This window comes from Acipenser ruthenus, chromosome 6 (genome assembly GCF_902713425.1).
Source record: "Acipenser ruthenus chromosome 6, fAciRut3.2 maternal haplotype, whole genome shotgun sequence".
Taxonomy (NCBI): domain Eukaryota; kingdom Metazoa; phylum Chordata; class Actinopteri; order Acipenseriformes; family Acipenseridae; genus Acipenser; species Acipenser ruthenus.
The window spans coordinates 13,166,443-13,188,781 of record NC_081194.1 but is presented as its reverse complement, the minus strand read 5'-3'; the positions used below and the strand labels follow the sequence as shown (position 1 = coordinate 13,188,781).

Sequence of the window (22,339 nt, the reverse complement as noted above, 5' to 3'; positions counted from 1 at the left end):
TTATGTTTAATCTTTTATTAAATCACTCCATTTAGTAGATCCAATTTACCATTTTTGTTTTATTAACATTCCTGTTGTTTTCCTTAACATTTATAGTATTGGGTATTAACTATATAGGATCCATTATAAATGAGACTTATTCAAATTGAAAATGTATGTGCACAGAGTATTTAAATACACCTGTTAAATACATAAGTTATCTGGGGGGGGGGGGGGGAGACACAAGTTTAATTTAAAATTAGATATTATTTAAATACATACTCAAAGATGACAAAAGCCATAAAGTTTACATTTCAAATCTTCAGCAATTTCCACACTTCTATGGCTTGGTGGCACTTGATTGGCTAATTGGCTAATTGATTAACTCTTAACTTTCCCTTCCACTGTGAACTTTTAAATGCTGACTGGAGCCGATGATACAGAGCTTGCCCTAGAATCCCGAGTTTTGTGGCTCGGTTTGGTAACAACACAGCATGAGATGCCTACTGTCGCTTCTGGCAACTCCTCATCCTCAGTCCATTCATTGAGATCAGGGTTGTAACACTGGATACACTTCTTGTACTTCTTCTCAATCTCGTTCCAGCCCCCAAGCAGGTACATCTTATTATTGAAGGCAGCAGCCCCTGCAGTGCTAACCCCTGTCTGTAGGGGTGCAGAGTAGCTCCATTGCCCAGTGTGCGGGTTATAACATTCAACTGCCAGAACATCAACTCTCTCCCCACGACCTCCAAGCTGACTGCCGCCCATGACATAGACACGGTCACCTAAACTAACAGAGCAGTGCCACCCTCGTGGGGTGCTGAGGCTGGCTTTGTCTTGCCAGCTATCACTTGACGGGTCATAGGCACACACAGAGCGTGAGTATGCATTATTGATGTAGCCGCCGGTGACCAAAATCTTCCCATCAATGATAGCACTGGCATGACAACACCTTGGCACTTCAAGGGGTGCCTTCATCTGCCACTGGTTGGAGGTAGGCACATAACATTCAACTGAAGACTGGCAGCCATCTGAATTGCGACCCCCTACTGCGAAAAGGAGGCCATTGAAGGCATTCAAGCTGAAGTGGGTACGTTTCTGGGTCATGTTAGCCAAATGGATCCAAGTGTTAAAACGGGGGTCATATCTAAAGAAAGAAAGGGAGAATGAAACGTGTAAAGGGATGCAGTACAGTTTAAACAGACGTTAATAAAATAGCAAAGCTTTTGTTTCCTAGAAGTGACACTGCATTTAAAAGACATATTTATTAGACCCCTATGGCCTTATTATTATTATTATTTGTTCATTTAGCAGGCGCCTTTATCCAAGGCGACTTACAAAGACTAGGGTGTGTGAACTATGCATCAGCTGCAGAGTCACTTACAACTACGTCTCACCTGAAAGACAGGTTAAGTGACTTGCTCAGGGTCACACAATGAGTCAGTGGCTGAGGTGGGACTTGAACCGGGGAACTCCTGGTTACAAGCCCATTTCTTTAACCACTGGACCACACAGCCTCCCCATTTTGGGCATGCTGGTTTGTGAAGTCATTAAGTCTTCTTGTTTCCACTTGACACCAGTATTAGGCACCTACAAAGTATGCACCAAGGAATATGACACATTTAAACCAATTCTATTTTTTGCAATGCTCTAATAGATGTATTGGATCTTACCTGCAGAAGTTACTGACAGCATGCTTGGCCTGGTTTCTGGCATCATTCTGGTCTTCACCACCAGCCACATAAAGGAATCCATCCATGACAGCCACACATTGATTAAAACTCTTGGCAGCCATCTCGGTCAGCCTGTTCCAGTTATTCTCAGGATCTCTGTACAAGACTTCTCTGCTGAGGGACTTTTCAGTAGAGGCTGGACGTCCACCCACAGTGACTAGGACTCTGAGGCCACCACGCACCTTTGTTCTTCTTGACTGCAACATGTTTTGTTGATATGGAAGTAAGTGGTAATTCATGGCATCCACAAGAAGCTTGTGGCATTCACTATCTTGCATCATTCTAGGCACAGTCTGTACAAAGCTCACCAGGTCTTGCGCTGTGATTGTACCGAAACGGACGTTGGCCAGTAAATCAGCTACATATTTCATCCTCTTTTGGTCGAAATCCAGCCATCTCATTGCAATTTGGAATGCTGTGACTTCAGAAGGCAACTGTAGGGCATCATCCGAGAGGAGATTGTTGATCTGATCGTAGGCCAGTTTCAAGAACTGGTCTGTTTCGGAAAATTCTATAAAACTGTCCCTCATGAATTTTTGTGCAGCCTCTTTTGTGTTTTTTAGTCCATAAGTATCTGCAATGTTGGCCACATACATACAATTTTCCACATTGATCTCCTGAATTAAAAAGTCACAGCACAGCTTTACAAGGCTATCAATTTGGAGAAAGATTGCAGTGGCAATGGTACTACCAATGGTATACAAAGACAAGGCAACCTTCCCTGAGTAAGCATATGTAATAACTGTGGGCAGGCCAACTGGGGATATTTCGCTGAGGTCCAGTCTCTGGATGGAGGAATCCTTCTTCAGTGCATTATGAACATATTCACTGCAGGAAGCCATCACCACTTTGTGAACACTGAAAGACTTTGTTTTGGTGGCAATGGTCAAGTCACACAAAAAGCCTTCTTGTCTCATCTTGCTCAGGCCTTCCATGAGGTTTGGCCCATAGGAAGCATCGGTTACCTCAGTGGAGATGCAGCTGAAACCATTGCCGCTCTCTATAAGAGTGTTTAACCCATTTAATTTGCTCAGAGGTCCATCCTCAACGATGATGGTCATCTCATTGATGTCCCCTTTGTTCTTTTTGACATTCTTCTTTTTAGGTGCCATGACTGCAATTCTGAGTCACAGCCAAGACCTACAAGACAAGTGGTTATTTCATTTAACGAACACCTTGAATAAATTGCAAAATTAATAAAGGCAAAAAGAAGCCATACATCTGCACTAAAATACAGCTAATTAATAAAGACAACACCTAAGAGTACCAGTAACGGTATAAACATCACATTTCAATAAAATCTTAAACAACAGTTTTCTTAAGTACCCTGACCTAAGGCTGCTGCCACAGTGAGCAATCTACAGTTTGGAAAATTACCACACAAAAGGTATATCGGCACAAGGATCAATTTACCGGCTTTTATATTACATTTGGTGTATTCTTATACACATCACGGTAAATGTTAAAATAGTAAATCTTAAGTTTTACCGGTAACTGTCACCACTTACCAAGTAAGGTGGTAAATGTCCAGAATTATGAAGAAATACATTGCCTTCCGGGCATTTACCGAAGCTTATTGGCAAAGGCACTTGGTTATTCTTGAGATTTACCGGTACATGTCCGAAGTAAAGCGTTTTCATGTTTATTTCAGACATTTACTGATTTACTTGGTAAATGTCAACATTTACAAGTAAATCTTAAGATTTGCAAATATTCAGACTTTTATCGTAACAGACACACAAATGTACCTCTAAGGTAAAGCTGTTTTCCTCTGTGTTAAGGGCCTACTGTGTATGGTTTGATTAATATCCTAGGCTAAAAGCATGTCCCCTGAATAAACAAAATTGATCATCAGACTTTGGTGTGTTCCTTTATGATATGATGTATGTAAAGTATATCATGTAAAAGAAAATGAATGTATTGTATAGACCAATAGCTAAAATGTTTTTTTTTGTTTTTTTTTTAAGTTCTACAGAAAGCTGACTTTATTCACTTAAAATCCATGCATTAGTGAAACTACTTTTAATATCATTATTTTAAAGAACAACTACAGAAAAAAAAACAAATTAAACAGTGATACAGTAGATTAGTAAGATTTTGCTCTAGTGCAAAGTTTGTACAAACTTTTTTGTTCGGTTCTAGAACTAAAGCTAGTTTATTTCTTTGTATGTTTATGCCTTTCCTTTTGTGGAGCAAAAAAATTTAACAAACGTTGCTCAAAAAGTTAATTATATTCTTTAAAATACTGTCCCAAACACAGAATGGTAGATTTCCATGTCCAGTGAAAACTACTGACAATCTAGGCAGACAGTGCACCACTTAGGATGCCATAAGGGCCAGTCAGCTGTTCCTAAACAGCATTGTGTAAACGGCATCTGTTGGAATTCATCAGGATCAGATCCAGGAATAGTAACATTGGAGTGTTGTCCTAGGCTTTCCTTATTAAGCTGGTCTCACATAAAAGTACTCGCTACTTTGCTCCTACTTAATGTGTAACAAATGATTACTTTAAAGATTATGTCCATTTTTAATGGTATCGGGACAATAGGAGGCATTTGCAAGTATTTCACAGCTCTTTGTAAATGCCTGTAATGTGTAGTTATATACCTAATATATTAGGCTTATCAAAATCTATAATAACTAAAAGTTTAATGACATTTTTAATAAAACGACTTGTAATAAATGTCACTTTTATTGACTTCAGGGGCAGAACTGTGAGGAAAAAAGTAATCCAACTTTAAAACTTTCCCCAACTCTTACATGCCATTTAAAAATAAACACACTTAAAATAAACACTTCAAAATAAGCCAATAAGCTTTGGGTACTTTTGAAATCATAACATGACTCACCTTCTATAGTTTATGAACAGAGCTTCAAAGGAGACAAAGAGGGTGGTAATGACAGGTACCTCCAAGTCGCAGTACTGGTGAGGAGTGAGTGAGAAGAGAATTGTAATACCCAAGGGTACCACACTTAGAGACCCACAACTAACTCCTCCTCTGTCAATCAAAGGGAGGCGTCTGCGCAGTAGCTGGCTGAAAAACGACACTTGACCAACCATTTTGATGGAGTATTCCTAATATATTCAATTTCAAAAACAATATTTATATGATAACACCAAAACGGTGAGACAAAGACATTATTATTATTATTATTATTATTATTATTATTATTATTATTATTATTAATAAACAAATCAATAACCACACTAATAATAAATACATTTTTTCTTCTACTATTTAGTTTTATGCCAGTCTTTCCCTAATAAAGTAACTGTCACCTGACTCACGTGACTCTCTAATGGGGGGGGGGGGGGTATTTATGTAGCATTATAAGGGTCAAAATTAAATAGTTCATTTGTTAATTAAATTTGTCAATTCATAAGTTATTTCTTAAATGAATTGGTCAATTCATAGGTTAATTCGAAAGTCAGTTATATTTATACATTACTGTTTTACATTTATAAATTAATGCTTACATTTATAAATTCATTTGTAAGTTAATTGGTCAATTCTTACATTAAATCGTAAATGAGCTGTTTGCCAATCTAACTTTTTAGAGCATATGTTTGAACATTGTCAATCACACGACGGGACATCTACAATCGATAATGCTGCCAAACGGTTATGCCTCAGTCAGTGATGTGTGGCGCATTTTATTGCACTGTGTGCATTTATTACTTAGGGATCATTCGTGCGCCGCACATCACAGTAATGTCAATGACACATTGATCCCACTGCACTCTTATAAAAGTACACATCTATGTAACAAAAACTGATTAACTAATGGCCTATTAAGCTATGTGTAAATACAAGCAAATGGAAACTAACCAAAAAAAGAAAGAAAAAAAGTGAACGCAGCAATCTCAAGATGTTATTTGTCACAAACCCCATTTTTAATGATAAGCTTATTCCTATATTGTTGAGTTAACGGTACTCCCCGTTAACTACGTATAAATATATTTATAGGTATAATAAGTTTCTCAACCATGCACACCACGAACCAAAAATATAATAAATAACCTATAAATTAACTATTAGTTTACATATAATATATATTATATACACATATTTAAGCGATTTTTCCCAGTAATTAAAATACATTTGTACTCACTATGCCGGTCTGTTACTGCCTGGGGGTAAATATGTGCACGCGGTAGGTTTACAAATTAATATACTTACCTTATTATTTTATTCCAGTTGACGCCACACGTGCTAATGATCTTCAACTGTACGTTTGGTGAACCTCGGGTCTGCAGACATACACACTATTGGAACACAACGACATCACTAAGACTTTTGGCAGCACTATCGATTGTAGACGCCCCCTCGTGTGATTGACAATGTTCAGACACAGGCTCTAAAAAGTTCAATTGCAAATTAAATTGAAAGTTCAATTGGCAAACAGCTAATTTACGAGTTAATGTAAGAATCGACAAATTAACTTAATAATTAATTTATAAATTGCAAAGTTAATTTATAAGCATAATAATTAACTTTCGAATTAACCTATGAATTGATCAATTAATTTACGAATTAAATTATAAATTGACAAATAATTAACGAATTAACTTATGAATTGACAAATTAATTACAAATTAACTATTTCATGTTGACCCTTATAATGCTCCATAGATATTTGCACAGCAAAGCAAAGGACAGCTTTCTCTTTCACCTGCGACTTGCATTCCATGCATACAGTTTCAATGGTGTGGTTGTTTTGGGATGTAGAGTGACGCCACAAATTAAATGTCACACTTCTGAACCCGAGTCTCTGGAGCTGAAGGGGAAGTAACCCATAAGCACCCAAACGTGTGTGAAATCTTATCAGTTAATCGATTTATACGTAATTGATAGCAGTGCATCTTTTTGAAGGAGTTCAGAGGCGCCTGATTTGTTTGTTTATTTATTTTTTTCTAATGATTACATTTTCTATTATGGGCCAACGAGTTAATTAGTGATCCCATTATTTTATAAGTTATATATACGGGTTGTTTGCAAAATGTGCAATTGTTTTTACAGATTAAAAAAAAACTACAAACACAAATCCAATAACTTTCAATGAGAAATTATACATTTAACATTCGCGCTTCGTTTTGACGCCGCACACCGACCTATATAAAAGGTGAAAGGCATGGCGCATTTCCCTTTTGGATTAATACAAACAAGATCCACGTGAACAACTGCAGTCCAGCTCTACGAGAATCTATAATGGCCGAGCCTGAAGTTTTGGAAAAAGTGTTTAAACTAAAAGAGCTTCTCAATGAAACCACGGAGTCGAAGAAGGTACACGTAGTATTTTATACTTTAACATCTTTTCACTAGATCTCTGCCAGTTACAGCTTTTTTTCCCCCCCCCAGGACATTTTTTTCAGTAACATAATAAAGGTCACCGATTCAGTGGCAGAAGAAACCCCGTCGTCCCTTAACTTTTATATACATGTGCCGGGTACATTTTAAAACAAGGATGCACCCATTGCTCATTAAACCTCAATCTTACTTTTATTTTATTTAGTTCTGGAGGTTGTTCTTTGACAATCTTATAACAATTTTCTTTGAGTCGTATCTTATATTTACATGACCCATTTGCTTGAAAAAAAAATGTCCACTTCCTCACCACGATAAAAATAGATCCTACCCACACAACTGATCTGTTGTTTGGTTAACAAAGAATGCAGACCTACATTTTCGGTGTATATTAGGGTTACATCCTTAAGAGTCAGGGCCCTAGTTTGATGCAAAATACGTTTTTCAGGGTGGAATAAAACAGTTAAGTAGACTGTTGCTAGTTTTGTACTTTGACATTCAAAATTTATAACTGTGTTTTCAGTGGATATGACTGCATGTTGATCTAAAAACCTTCAATCCAGAACTATGAAACAGGTAAACAAATCCTCAGGAACAACAGAAGTTCTAGTTAAAAAGCTGCCCTTGTAGTTCATTTCAAATTGAAGGACCTTGTGTTTAATACTACGTGGGCATAGGGGGTTATTGCTACAATATTCTCAGAATGGTTGGTTTACAATACCTTTCTTGTCATTGTGTACATTTGATTTGCAGTTCCAGCATAGCTGTTTGTTGTTTGTTCTAGGATGGGATGGGGTAATAACGAACCTGTTGAAAACATGTTAAAAAGTCGTTATGGAATGCAACGATTTCAAATGGTCTTTAACCTATTGGAATTCATTTTAAGATGTTTTGCTATTGTACAGTATACTTTGTTAAAATTGTAATAGTATTTTACTATAGAGTTACTGGTAAGGTTGATGGTTCTTTTGTGCCACCTACTGTGTTGTACCGACTCCTGAAATGAGTCTGGCAAGCTATGTAGACGTGCATTGGATGTATCTGGAGTTAACTAGCAGGTTAACTAGCAGACTAACTAGCAGACTAAGTGCCTGGCTGATGTATGTTGTAGATTGGATCTGGGGAACAAGCTATGTATGGTCTGAAGAATTTGACCACTAAAATAAATAAAAACTGCTTGTACCTAAAATTCATGTCTGGACTATATTGCTTTCTGACCTAGATAAGCATGATAGCAGCCATGACACTATAGGGGGTTTCAGCACTCCTGCACATTAGTGAGTCTCCAACATTCTTGCATAGTTTAGGCTTCTATGCTCTCAATCAGATTGTCAGTATAAAGCAGATGTATTTTTTTTATATAATAGACTAACAAACAACCAAATATTGCTCAATTATTATTTTTATTTTAAGCAATTGTGTGACACTGACCTGGTGTTCTTTGAGTGACAATAGAAGGTGCAGCAGTTCATCAGTGTTAAGAACTGGCAGGGAAGATGCTGGCATTTCCTTTAAAATGTGTTTGTCTTTGATACACAAATGACTTGCTCACTACACCTGTTCTGCATGGACTACATTGGAAAGCAGGCACCAAGTAAAAGGCATCTGTAAAAAAAAAAAAAAAAAATTGGTCACTGGTTATTCAAATTGATAACATACATGGGAGATGAACCATGGTGTTGTAGTCTGCGGCCTCGTCCTTTGTGATGTCACAGAACTCCTTGGCGGCTTTTTGCAATCTGATTTATGTACAGTAGCTTGTACTTTGTTCTCTATGTATTCTGCTTTCATTTTAAGGAAGTAATTTTAATGAAAATGAGTGTTTTAAAAATACTTTAGTGTAACACTAACATTAATTGAATTTTATCCTGACCAGAATTGATTAATTTAATTCTAACTCTCCACTTACAAAAATAAATAAATCCTAGCTACTGTGTTGCTGTCATGTGTGTGTGGCTTTGTAAAGCCATTTACAATAAAGTTACATGAATTAGTTTGTCAGATGAATTGTGCAAAAGGTGTTCTGCTTTCCTCCGAGCGGCTGCCCTGTAATTTGAATCCCTGAAGAATTACTATCTGTTCTAAATCTCCTCCTCCTCCTCTTCCTGCTGCTGCTGCTGTTGGTGCTCATGCTTGACGCTGTACACCAGTGCCTGCTAGTGAGGTCAGCTAATTATTTTTACAGCCGTGGTAGCTACTCACATTTACATTGCCCATTTATAGTACATGCTAAATGGAGTACCTCAGCCTTTGGTATTCCCATACATAGCTTCTGATCTCAGTGCAGACTCAGCCATTCAGCTGTTTCTGTGCAACGAAGGGGTGCTTCCCATATTTGGAATTTTAGGCGATCTGTTTTTCAACCACCTTTTTGCTTTTTACTTGGAGGTTTTATGAGGTCCAGTTATGGGTTAGCTAAAAAAAAAAAAAAAAAAAAAAAAAAAGCTAAACTACTGATGTTCATGCATGATTAAGACTGCAAATTTCAAAAATATATTTAATTCCTTTTTTAATTTTTATTGACCAATGCTTGAATACATGTTTAATGTGTTAAATAAGTTTATTATCAAATCTTACAATATTTAACATTGGATTGAAAAGCTTGCATGTTTTGTTGGCAATTTGTAACATGTGTAGCAACATTTTTTAAAATGGTCATTAACCCAGGCAGTTGTCTTAAAACATTTGATAATATTTGATTTGGTCGCTTTAAGGTTGGAATGAGAATTAAATCTGTATTTTATTCCAAGTCACCGGTTGGCTTTCTTCTGAGATATATTTACACCTTTTTTTTTTTTTTTTTTAGGTTTTAAAAACACTGAAGCGACTGCAGGACTTGAAGATAACACTGGACATCCTAGCGGTAAGAGACCAGGTTAAGGGTGGAGGAAGTGGGGATGCCCTTTAGTATTTCAGATTTTGCAAGAGTTAAACTTCCAGTTGCCTCCCCATGGTAAAACACTGTTATTTTGAGCCCCAAATTGTTGGAAGGAGGAACCAAAACGAAATTTGGGGGTTGAGAGAAATAGTTGAATAGGCCTAGTGTTAAGTGACAGCTGTGAAACAGATACCAGTTGAGAATTGAACACAAAGTCACAGTGCACTATGAAGGAAACTTTTTTGTGACCCATGGACAAGACAGAAGAAAAGGGGTTAACATTAAGTATTAGGAGTCCTAGTTCAATCTATTGCTGTTTGTGGGTAACCAGAAATATTTTAATGTTAAGACTTTTGGAAATAATGCTTCACTAACAGAATGTAACACCCTCTGCCCTTAATCAAGAGAATCAACTGTATTGTGTGCCTGGCCAGCATCTTATCATTGGTACTGTGAGGCACTTTTTACTTTAATTTACTTGGTGCCATGAGTCTGTGAATTCCTAGCTTTTTCAAGGTGTAAAACATACACATTTAATAACTCCATAGGTTAAGGTTTGTAAATATTGTGGTAGTGCATACAAATTAGTCAGTCCAGTAAATAAATTTGTCAAATTGTAAATGGGGATTCAGACAGTAAAGGATAAGCACTGAAATTACCAACGTAGTCTTGTATATAACAAAACTAAAATAAAGTAAAACTGTACAAAATGTATCCTGAAATGATGTGCCGTTTTAACAATTTGTTTAAATGTAGTTGGTGGATAAGTAACAATTTGTACCTTAACATTTTGTTGGACTCTCCATAGGAAACTGGGATTGGAAAAACAGTTAATTGTTTTCGGAAGCATGAGATTGCAGGTGATTTAGCCAAAGCATTAGTTAACCAATGGAAAAAGTTGGTTCCCAAGGAAACTAACAGGTAACTGTTTATTTAATATATAGCCATTATCTAAAATGCCACTTTTTTGTTTTGATGTGTCATAGATTGGTCTATGTAGGTTTATGCAGTGAAATATTCAGTTCATTGTGGGTGTTTAAAGTATGACACTTTTTTTAGCAAGATGGTGATTATTGTACTGTATAAAGCACATATCTGATAATTGGCCACCCTGACTGTTTCAGTTCTAGCCTTGCACAGGATGACCACACTCCAGAAAAGCAAGAAAGCTCCAAGAAAAAAGAAAAGGGAGATTTTCTAAAAGAAAAGACTTCCAGTAACAAAGAGAAAAGGCATTCCACAGGACAGGATAAAAGGGGGTTTGAAAAATCAGAATTTGTGCCCAAAGAAATGTCCAAAACTGTTAATACAAAAACCCTGAATAACCAAGCTTCTGAAGGTCATAAAGATGAAGATCAGCATCTTGATAGTGGAAAACATTGCCCCACAAGTGGAAACACTGAAAAATCAAATGGTGATCTTGAAGACTGTGGTGACAAAAAGCCTTCCCGATCTATCAAGGCCCCCCATGATCCCCCACCAGAAAAAAAGGCACCTATCCATGTAGACAAAGAGAAATATGATCACAAGCGGACCAACAAGGAGCCTCCCTCATTCAACTCAATAACAGAGGAAATGTATAGTAGTTCCAAAAGCTTTGTGAAAAAGGACAAAAAGTCAACAGACGTTGCAAATGATGATCATGTAAAGCATGATAGGAAAAGTACTCGGTCGACAGAGAACCGATCCGCTGCTTTGGGTGACCTGGAAATGGATAAAGCAAAGAGCAGAAAGTCTGTGAAGTTCATTGAGAAGGAGAAGAGTGGCGATGGTGACTTTGAGGAGCCGACCATGTCCTTTGAAACCTGCCTGAACTATGACCTGGGACCCACCTTCAAAAAAAGAAAAAAGCCTTCCGAAATTCAAAAGCTGACCAAGAAACATAAAAATGATGGTAAAACTGAATCCTTAGGAAAAAAGGTGTCAGAGAAAGATAAGAGCATGACTGAGAAAAAGAACATAAAATCTGAGGATTCGCCTAAAAAGGTATTTCAAAAAAGAAGACAAGATTTTCTATTTTATAGCTAAAGCACTTTATTTCAAGTAAACTACTTAACTTCCATATACACATTTCAGAATGGAAGTTTTCTTTTTCTAACTTAATATTAAATAGAATTTTTAAAGTTTAAAAAAAAAAAAAAAAATCTTCACATTATTGATTAATTTTTACGTCTGTGCCCATAGGTGGAATCTGGATCAATAATGGATCTGCTAAATGTTCCATTGCCATCTTTTCTGCCAGATTGTTTCTTATTCCCTTCTCCTTACATAGAGAATAAAAGTAAGTAATGTGAAGGAGATAAAAAGGGGAGGGTTTGTGGACATTAAAGTTTACTAGTGGATTATTATTTTTATTTATTTATTTATTTATTTATTTATTTATTTAATTTATTTTTTTAAAATAATTCAATATTGTGATGCATGGTTTCTGATGGTCAAATTTGCTTTAATTTAAACCAAAAGTAAAGGCCATCTTGTTCCATTGACCAATATATGAATGTAGTAAAAAACGTTTCTTCACCACCATTTTTGACACTGCGATTTTCATTGGTTGTTTTCTTGAATTCTCAGAACAAGCTGAGGTCCCCAATACATTTGAAAATACCGCTGGGTTTACAGGGCAGAGACTTAACTCCAAGATGCAGGTTTATTCTGGTGCTAAGACTGTGTTCCTTCCAGGCATGATGACCCTTTATCAACAGTGCATACGTGCACTTCAGAACAATATTGACTGTAAGGACAATAAAAAAAAAGCTGAGTTTTTTATTATTTAGAAAACAGGTTTACAATGCACACTGCCTCTAGTAACAAGGTTGTAAGTTAAAGTCCTCTCTTACAGCACTTTACGAGAGTGGAGGAGTTCCATTTGAAATTCTAGAGCCTGTACTTGAACACTGTACACCAGAACAGCTGTATAGAATTGAAGAGTGCAACCCGGTAAGATTTTCTCTAGTTTTTAAGATTACCTTAACAAATTGTACACAAAAATGAACTAGGTTACTTGGCGCAAACCAAAAACTAAAATAGTCAAAACCATAAGGTAATTGGACTGGATGGTGTAATGTCGTGAATCCAATCCATTAATGCTTTTGTTGCAGTTCACAGCTGCTGTCTAACACTGCTCAATATGGCTAGTCCTATGGGCAGGACGTGCCGAAAATAAAATATATATATATATATATATATATATATATATATATATATATATATATATATATGATGTTCAGCAAACAAGTGCGCGTCTCTTTTTGTCTGTGCATCGATCCTCTACAGATGGGATAAAAATGAACAAAGAATTTCTCTATTGATTGAAACATGTAGTTTCATATGCTTGCATGACCATGTAATCAAATATGCAGGTTGCTGGTTGCAGTATAAAATGGGGTTAAGCAGCTTGCAGTACTACAATAGTTACAATAACTTGTAATTCCGTTTTCAGGAGCAACATTGTTTTTTAAATCGGTGTTTTGAAGGTATTTTGGAATCCAAGGAAAATGATTATGGAGGGGCATATTGTACTAACCAGTCACATCGGTGTATTCAACTGTAGCTGTTGAATACCCCCAAAGTCTGAAGATTTAATATCATTGTTTGTTGTAACCTATTAAAATCCACGAGCTTTCTATTAGTAATGTGAATGAAGCACTTCAAATGACTTGCACACTTTGTCTCCCATTTAAGGCTTATATTGGGGATACTGACCACTTGTGGATTAAACACTGTCAAAAGGAGTTCAAAAATGAAAGACCTCAAGAATACGAGGCATGGAGAGAAATGTATTTGAGGCTTTTTGAAGAAAGAGAAAGAAAGTTTAAACTTCTGACAAAAAGCATAGTCTCTGCACACTCTGGAAAACCTAAAGGTTAGTATCAGGACATACAGTACAGTACACTTACCATTGTAGGATCTCCCCTGCATTCAATTTTTTGGTGGCTGACACCATGTCATTGTCTCTTGTGAGGAGTGGGGAGTGGGTGAAAAAGAGGAGAGAGTTACAGTATGAATTGTCAGGGATATATTAATGCACCACTACCATACTGCAATTAGTGCCACCTTCATAATTACCTGCAGATACTTCAAAATGGAAGAGTACTGTAGACAAGGATCTATAAATAGTCTGATTATCTGACTCCCATGAGCACATTCCACAATCTGAAACCTCCTATTAATAGCTTTTCAAGTGGAGTTCAGCTTAGTTGCTGAAAATACAATGTCTGTCCGAGAGCACATAAGGATCCCTCTTAATTTACCATGCCAAACACAAACCCTGGAACCATAGCTTTTTAACATTTTATTGGGATTACCAGGAACTAATACAGAAAATAGGTATGGCCAGTGAGATTTTTGTATTATGCTAAATGTCCGTCAGGTTATTGCAAGATTGCCTGAACTCAAATAGTGTAATTGGTTCATGGTAATACATGCCTTATAAATGATCCTAACAGTTATTATAATGTTTTCGTACTGCTTTTTATATCCTAAAATACAGACATGTCAATTCACAACTACCACACTGATTTTCTCAAAGTGAGCACTACTGTATATTAGCATTGGGTACGTGTCATTTTGATTAGAAGTAATCCCTATTGAACTAACTTTTTGGTCAGCAGGCTGGGTGGTGTGTTGTGTATTGTATATAAAACCTAGTTCCTGTTATAATTCCAGGTAGATTTGGGCCTCCATTTTATTTATTCCTTTTTTTTCCCAGGCCGACAGGTAAAGCGAGCATTTATTCACTCTGTAGCCAAACCTCCCAGAGAGGTGCGTCGGAAACAGGAGATCTATGGGACTGCAGGCTCCACTGCCCAGCCTCATTCTGTTGATAAAATGAAGTAAGTTATATAACTATCAACACTCCATAGAGGTAAAACTATAAAGACTAAAGTTTCAGCCCTTTAACAGTGCTGCAACTACTTTTAGAGAATATAATGTGGACTACAGTACCATCTAAAAATAGACTAAACCTATTGAATATTGTGAATAACTAAGGTTTAAAAGTAAATTTGATATTTGTGATGTCACAGTAATTATTATTCCTAGTTTTAAATGGTCTGACTTGTTTTGGCGACGTTTCAGTTCACTGAATTACCATTTTCTATTTGTGAATGATTAATTTAGTTCTACTCTTATCAAAATTCACATTTTATTTTGTCTTAAATCATATTCTACCACTGTGTGCCACCTAAAATGCAGGTTTCAGCTCTATTCCCATTGTAGAACATTTTGAGCGACGCCGGGATTTACTATGGGTCAGCTGTGAACTCCAGCGTATTTTTAGCTAAACTCACAGCAAACCTGAAGTTACTGTGCAATTGGAGCCTTCTAGTATAGAGAAGTGAAATCCAATAAGGACAGGAATCAAATTTCATGATGTCTGGGATTGGCAATGAGAACCTGCATTAAGTCCCACATCTTTTAAAAGCAATCTTTCCTCACGCCACATTTCTTCATTGCAATGTTATTACGCAAGTCTTGTGTGGGGGGGGGGGGGGTGTTTTGTTTTGTTTTGCAATGACTGGGATGAAGCAGTCACTCCTCCCCATTTTTTAATTATTTATATATTTTTTAAATTATAAATCCCTATAGATTTCAGCCAATGGCTACAGTACATTTTATGCTTGTAAGAATACTCCAGAAGACATTTGAGCCGATGTGGTCTTCTGATTGGCTGTAACTTCTGCTGCCAGTTGAACTTCCAGTTTAGTTACAAGTCTTAGTGACTGCTCCTGTAGGCCTCCGGTAACCAGTTTTTGAAGTGACTGTGCCATATATAACAAATATAAGTCTAACTTCACGAGTTGCTGTTTCAATAGTAGTATACTAGGAACAGCTATGAAATATATAATTTTTTTTTCAGAATTTCAAGTGTAAAGACCCCAGAAAGCAAAGCAAGACACAGCTCTTCGGATGTCCAAATGAGCATTTCCAGTGCTGGTCCTAGTCAAGATCCAAAGAAAATGGCCAAAAGTAAGAAGTCATTAGCCTTCATACCGTTGATTTTATAAAACACATCAACCATTATTTTTTCACAACAGTAATGTTACATAACAATTCAACCACTTTTTTCTTGTGTTTTGTTGCAAGAACTAATGGTTGTGGTAGTAAATAATTGCTTTGGGCAAAACTGATTTATGAATATGGAAGTGAATTATATATTTTTAAACAAAGAAAAAACAAGTGACTTCAAATAAGTACTGCTTACTTTGTGTTTACTGTATTAATTAAACAAGGCTACAGTCTGGATCAATTGGCCAAACCATTGTAGAAATTCCACAGGGATTAAATTACCCTCTTCTGTTTCCTACCCCCAGCTGCTCAAGATATCCCTGTATCTCGACCACTTGATACTGTCACACGATTCACCAGCTATACGTTTTTCACTTCATCAGAAGCCCAGTAGATTGGGGCCCATGCTTTGGAAAACCAGGGTGTTGGATATGTGAATATTCATGCTTAGTGGTAGCCTTAATTGTATTAAGTATTTCCTCACTTTTTTTTCCTTCTCCCTTAGAAATTGCACCAATGATGGCCAAGTCATTAAAGATCTTCAAGAGCCGACTGGTACGCAGATAGATGCACTTTTGAATCACTTTGTTTTGTTTGATAAAGAACCATTCTGATCTGGACCAATTTTTTTTTTTTTTCCACCTTAAATGAGTAATGTATTCAAGGTATAATTATCAAGTTTAAACAACGAAATATAAAAGCACTCTTCGTGTGTGTGTGTGTGTGTGTGTGTGTATATATATATATATATATATATATATATATAATAACTACTGTAAATGTCAAAATAAGACACATAAAGGGATTAAAATGTCTGACTGCTTCATTTGTATTTGTTCAATTATGTTTTCCAGGGATGAGCTAATAACTGACTTTAATTTTCGAATATTGGAACCCTTTTCTTTTGTTCAATTGAAGCATGTACTCTGTGTACTACACCTTGGACCAGCACTATCCATTTGGCACAAATGTTTTATTTTTATGAAGATCAAACACAGCTACTGTATGTTGGCTGTATTGTGCTAAGGATGATGGTCTTGGGTGGTTTTGTGTTTTTTGTGGGTTTTTTTCAGTGTTTTTATTTTTAGAAATTCTGGGTTTTTGAAGAAACTCAGTTTAACAGCTTTTAAAAAAAGAAAGGTGTATATACTGTCAAAGTCAGATGGGAGCTGTGTGCCTCATACTAGTATCTCGGCAGTAAACTGCACTGTGAACAGGGGTTGAACACAAAATATAATGTAGTCTTCAGGGGTTGTTTCCGTGTTAAAGCTGACAATCTGAGTGAAACCCAGTTGTGCTGTTGCCATCTAGTGTCATCACAGGAAACGGTCTCTTACTAAACCCTTTTCAATTGAATGCAAGTGAATGGTCATGTTAAGTGTAGGGAAAGCACCTGGATTGTTTTTAAACAGTTATGATAGGGTTACAACAAAATAATGTTAATGTGATTTTATTTTAACACTAAAAGGGTACTGTTAATTTGATATCTGCACTGAACAGCCTTTAACATGTTTTTAATATGTGATGCAATATGTGTACATCATAACAAAAGTTCAATAAGACAAGATGAGATGCCACACTATGAGTGAATATCCATAATGTCCTTTTACTTACATTTGTTTTAATAAGCCTTTACTGGCATAACATCAAAAATTGCTTTTAAGTTACCTGCAAACAAATTTAAAAGACTTCATGGCTTGGTCCTTTAAATGAGGCCTCTGGGACTGAAAGGTTTATTTAAAATACTTCAACACCAAGCGTCAAATGCAAAATTTAAGAAAAAAACATTACTACAAAGACTAAAGTTTGGCATTTCAGAACCAAGTATGGATATTGTTTATTTCAAAATCATGAATGACAATGAATAAGGTTATAGTGTATGCGTTTTTTTTCCATAGTCCAAGTTCTACAGATGGCAGGCCTTGTACAAAACATGGGATTTGAGTTAATACAGCCAGCTAGCACTGATCCAAGTGGAGAGAACAAACTTGGGTAGAGATGTTTTAACCCGTCATGTTGTGTGCCTGGTTTTCCAAGCGCAAATGTCATCTCTCTCTGCACCTGGTAATTGCAGTACTGTACTTTTGTATATAAGGTAAAGGTGCTGGACTGAATTATTTTTGGATTGCTTCAATGGGAATACTCCACACTACTATTCAGGGCGGACAATTTGGAAATGTTTTTTTCCCTAGTATAGACTGTAATGTTAGATAAAGTTACATATTATCTTTAGAATCCTTATCTGATACTGGTTTTGCATTAAAATGACCGGGGGGGGGGGGGGGGACATTCATAACATTTTATATCCATATCCTTGAATTTTGTTAACTTTAGTTTATTCTGTCATTCATTTTGGAATTTCCAGAAAAGTTAAGTTCTGAAGAACTATCTTTTTAAAAAAAAAAAAAAAAAAGCATGCAATACCATTTTATAATATCTTGGTGGAAATTAAACATATCAGCAGTTACAAATGGAGATGTAGATTATGTAATTTTAATCCTGAGGCAGTCTCAATTGATGCAAAGCACTGTTACTGCTCTTCCACTGTGCCATGTAAGATTAAAAGCTATCCAAGTGTTCTATAGTGGTTAAGGTGCTCCTAATGACAGGGAGGTGAGACATAATACGTAAGAAATGGGGGGGGGGGGGGCCTTATTGAATAGCTATATACTGACCTGACTACATATCTTTTAAAAGGGGAGGGAGTTGAGGATGCATTCATCGAATACTGTATGTAATCCAGAGTTCTGTTTTAGGGCTCAAGAGCTGAAAGGTTAAGCTTGCAGAAACGTGTCCTCCAATCCCAAACACACTTTTTGAAAATGTAATCTAGTATCAGGCAGGAATGTAACCTCTGATGCCAGTGTTGGGTCAATGCTGGCAGATTATGACGCAGGGAAAACGAGATTGGTGTCTTTCAGATTATTTTGGGTATTAGTGATGATGTAACAATGTTGGCTGATAGAAGGCTATTTAGTTGTTACACATAAAATGCATACAGTGTTTGTTTTGTTTTCAGTTGGAAGGTGTGATGGCCCTGGTTACAGTGGCAGCTTTGTGTTTTTACCAATGATGCAAGATTTTTTTTTTTTTTTTTTCCTGCAGAGAATGCAAGGTAAAATCTGTCACTAAATGCCTAGAGATTACACGTACAATTTAACAACAGAGTAGGCGTTTAGGAAGAGACTGTAGCAGTGAGGTGACTTGGTCTATTGCTGCTTGGAACTCACTGCTGCGAGCTGGTAGAGACCCAAGCACCACCCCACTACAATAGTTTATGAATTGTGGGTACAGATAACATTTTATTTTTTTCAGTGAAATGCTTCAGACTATACAGCATCATTCCATAAGGTAGATGCTACAGTTTCAGGTACTTTTATAATGTGCAGCCTCTCGTTTCAAAGCCATCACAACTTCAGGAAAAGCTGTTGTCACCTCACTGACTGTTTTGGGTTTATTGATCTTTAATGAGGAAAGCAATGGATGAAGGCAGTTGTTTGTTTGGTTGCCATGACATTGACACCCCCCCTCCCCCCCACTGCTCCCACTCTTGTAGAGTCAGGAGTTCCCAAACCTTTTTACCTGAGGCCCACCTGTTCAGCTGCATTAGGCACTGCGGCCCACTATTGGCACTCCTTGGGAAAATGTCAAATTAAAAACATTTTATATGTTTAAACTTGTAACATTATAAATAAACCTAATCTAAACTGGCCTTTATTCATTTGAATAAATAGTGTGAGAATATCACACAGACTATGAACTGAGTGGGGGAAAAAAATGGAAACACTTTAATTTTAGTAAAGAAAATAAATTGCAAAAACGTAACAGACGTTTTAATCAAACCTTTAAATTGGACAGCTTTTGTATAATTGAACATTTTAGAAATGCAGTTATTTTTCTTGGTCATCAAACAAGAAAGAAGTGCATGTCCTCTTATTATTCCCATTCATACATACCTGAACAGGAATCACTTTGAGTAAAACCAGTACAACGTGCACAGGAACATAACTCTCAAATCCGTGAACACTGTGTAAAGTTACCTCTCACGCTGAACTGTCATGCACAAAAAGACGAATGCGCGCAATACAGAGGGAAACGAGAGCCTTGCAGAGGTTACTTTTTGCGCCACTACTCTGTGCAACCAAATACAACTTGCAAAATCGCATTCAGTTGGCTCCCCACCCCCCAAAAAATAATAATAATCGGAGCGCAGCTGCGCCACTTAACTAAACGAAAACTTACTAAAATAAATCCACCTGCATGTAAATTTGAAATCAGTAAAAAAAAAAAAAAAAACGTTTTTGTATTATTTTCCAACAAAACATATTCCAGCGTTATTTTAAGACGACTGTGCACGCGCCAGCAATTAATAAAAATAGCCGTATATCCAAACATTTTAATAAATCAATTACCGTTATGTAACAAGATTTCTGTGTTTGAATAATAACTTGATTTAGTTACTACTGAAACTTATGTCAAAGTACTCAATATTTAAAATGTTAATAGCTAATTAGTCATAAACGTATTAATCATATGCATCAATTGAATTTTTAAATGAATGTTATCAAGTACAAAAGTTAGTATGAAAACGTTTCTACTAAAGAAAAAATCAATTCAAACTCCTGTCGCTGCCCTTTTTTTGTTCTTTATATTTTGGAAAACGTATTCCTTGCAGCGTTTTCAACATTACATCTGCCAGCAGAGCGATCATATAACCTTAAGTTAACACCGCCCTATTGTCAGAGCTCTCGCTTTACATCCCGCCTACAGGTAGGCAATCTGTTAGCTCTGATTTGTGAATTTCTGCTTTGATTGACAGTCTGCCAAGACTGCAATTTTTTTTTTTTTACAGTTATAGCTGCAGCTGGCGCCTGCTTTTCGCTAGTAATATTTAAAAAATACATAGAATGTCAATACCCGCGGCCCACCTGTAAATGAAATAACTTTAACATAACTCTGTAATACCTGATGAATGATTAAAGGGTTACTGAAATGTCAACTCAGCTTCCTTTAATTGCACAATCTATAGCCAAAAGGAAGTTATTTCTTTTTGCTTGGGCTACAGAGATTAAAAGGAGACAAGTGTTCATTAAATCCCAATTTAAAAAAATTAAAAAAATCACGTACGGTACTTTCCATCTTGATTTCATTACAGCCATTATTATTTAGTTATGTCATAATAGGAATGTAACTAACAAAACAAATACCTGACTACATTAACACAAAATAACCCTGCCTGATGGACACATGTGATCACTGCTATCCCAGTTGAATGGGAGGCTTGGTGTTGTGTCTAATTTGCCAGTCCTCCTGAGTTCAGCAGCTGCTCTTTGTGGTCTGCCATAGATGTTACATAGACTAGTCTTCATCTGTCACTTTGGATCAAGTTTCCTTTAGCTTTGCTAGCAATACATTGCTGTGAAATATAGAGACATGTTTGGCTGATTTAGCCTACATTATCAGGACTGCCCAGTCCCTGACCACATTCCAGCGCCTCCTTAAGACTCACCTCTTCAAACAGCACCTGTTGAACTCCTCTGTTTGTATCCTGGGACACTATCACCCTTCATGTAAATGTGCTTTATTTTGCTCTTATCTGCCCCCTATTTTACTGCATTTAATCCTGTACTTCAGAATACTGTAATCTGCCAAGTGTTTAACCTGTAGTACTTTGTATTTAATCATATCCTGATGTAACTATCACTATTTAATCATATCCTGATGTAACTATCACTATTATCTGCTGTATTATTGAATTGTGGTTTGTCACACTTGTACTTTGCTTGAACAAAAGTTATTGTATTTTTTGCTCTTATTGTATTACTTGAAATGTATTTGCTTACGATTGTAAGTCGCCCTGGATAAGGGCGTCTGCTAAGAAATAAATAATAATAATAATAAATAACATTACACAGCTATGTCTAGGCAGGGAAATAGAACAGAAAAATAGCTCTGAACTCATTAGCAAAGTACTGCAAGTCTGACACACACAAAAAAAACACAACATCTGAGTAATTGCAATCCAGGCCACTCTTAATTATTGGAAACAACATACCAAGGAAGGGGAACAGCAGACATAATGTCTTTTGAACCTCATTTGGACTAGCTGTGCCATATAACCTTCAATTGGTCAGTATGTGGTAAAATTATCCAGGCAAGGTTTCCTCTGATTGGTGCAAGTGGTGAAATAGCATTCACCCAATCAATCAGAGACCAGAAGTCATTGGTAAAGCAATGTCCATACCAGGTGCTATCACAACTGAGCGATGGGTTCTCAAGACAGGACTGAATGGAAGTATGACACACAGTGTGCAGGCACTGCAGGGTGCCTACACTACAGCCCTGCTACTGGAGTAAAAGAAATAGAACATAAAAGTTTATAATCCTAAACAGCTGCAGAATTAGAGAAAAATAGGGGAACAAAACTATATTTCCAT

The 22,339-nt window shown here is 36.5% G+C and overlaps 2 protein-coding genes across 3 annotated transcripts; one reads left to right on the top strand and one right to left on the bottom strand.

The window, feature by feature from the left end:
• LOC117410768 (kelch-like protein 31) lies at positions 1-6,050 on the bottom strand. The gene is made up of 4 exons (XM_034921571.2): positions 5,894-6,050; positions 4,562-4,635; positions 1,653-2,852; positions 1-1,126 (listed from the first exon to the last, which is right to left on the bottom strand). Exons 3-4 carry the CDS (start codon positions 2,822-2,824, stop codon positions 394-396), a joined length of 1,905 nt encoding a protein of 634 aa, XP_034777462.1. The 5' UTR covers positions 2,825-2,852; positions 4,562-4,635; positions 5,894-6,050; the 3' UTR covers positions 1-393.
• A 580-nt stretch (positions 6,051-6,630) lies between these two features.
• On the top strand, positions 6,631-17,772 carry LOC117411267 (elongin-A-like). 2 transcript variants are annotated; one of them, XM_034018554.3, is made up of 11 exons: positions 6,631-6,997; positions 9,825-9,881; positions 10,705-10,817; positions 11,021-11,882; positions 12,081-12,177; positions 12,468-12,629; positions 12,736-12,833; positions 13,578-13,758; positions 14,605-14,728; positions 15,754-15,863; positions 16,408-17,772. In XM_034018554.3, exons 1-11 carry the CDS (start codon positions 6,923-6,925, stop codon positions 16,467-16,469), a joined length of 1,941 nt encoding a protein of 646 aa, XP_033874445.3. In that variant the 5' UTR covers positions 6,631-6,922; the 3' UTR covers positions 16,470-17,772. The 2 variants fall into 2 exon arrangements, with proteins under 2 accessions (XP_033874445.3, XP_058881017.1); XM_059025034.1 differs by lacking the exon at positions 6,631-6,997 and adding an exon at positions 7,536-7,594.
• The last annotated feature ends 4,567 nt before the right edge of the window (positions 17,773-22,339 follow it).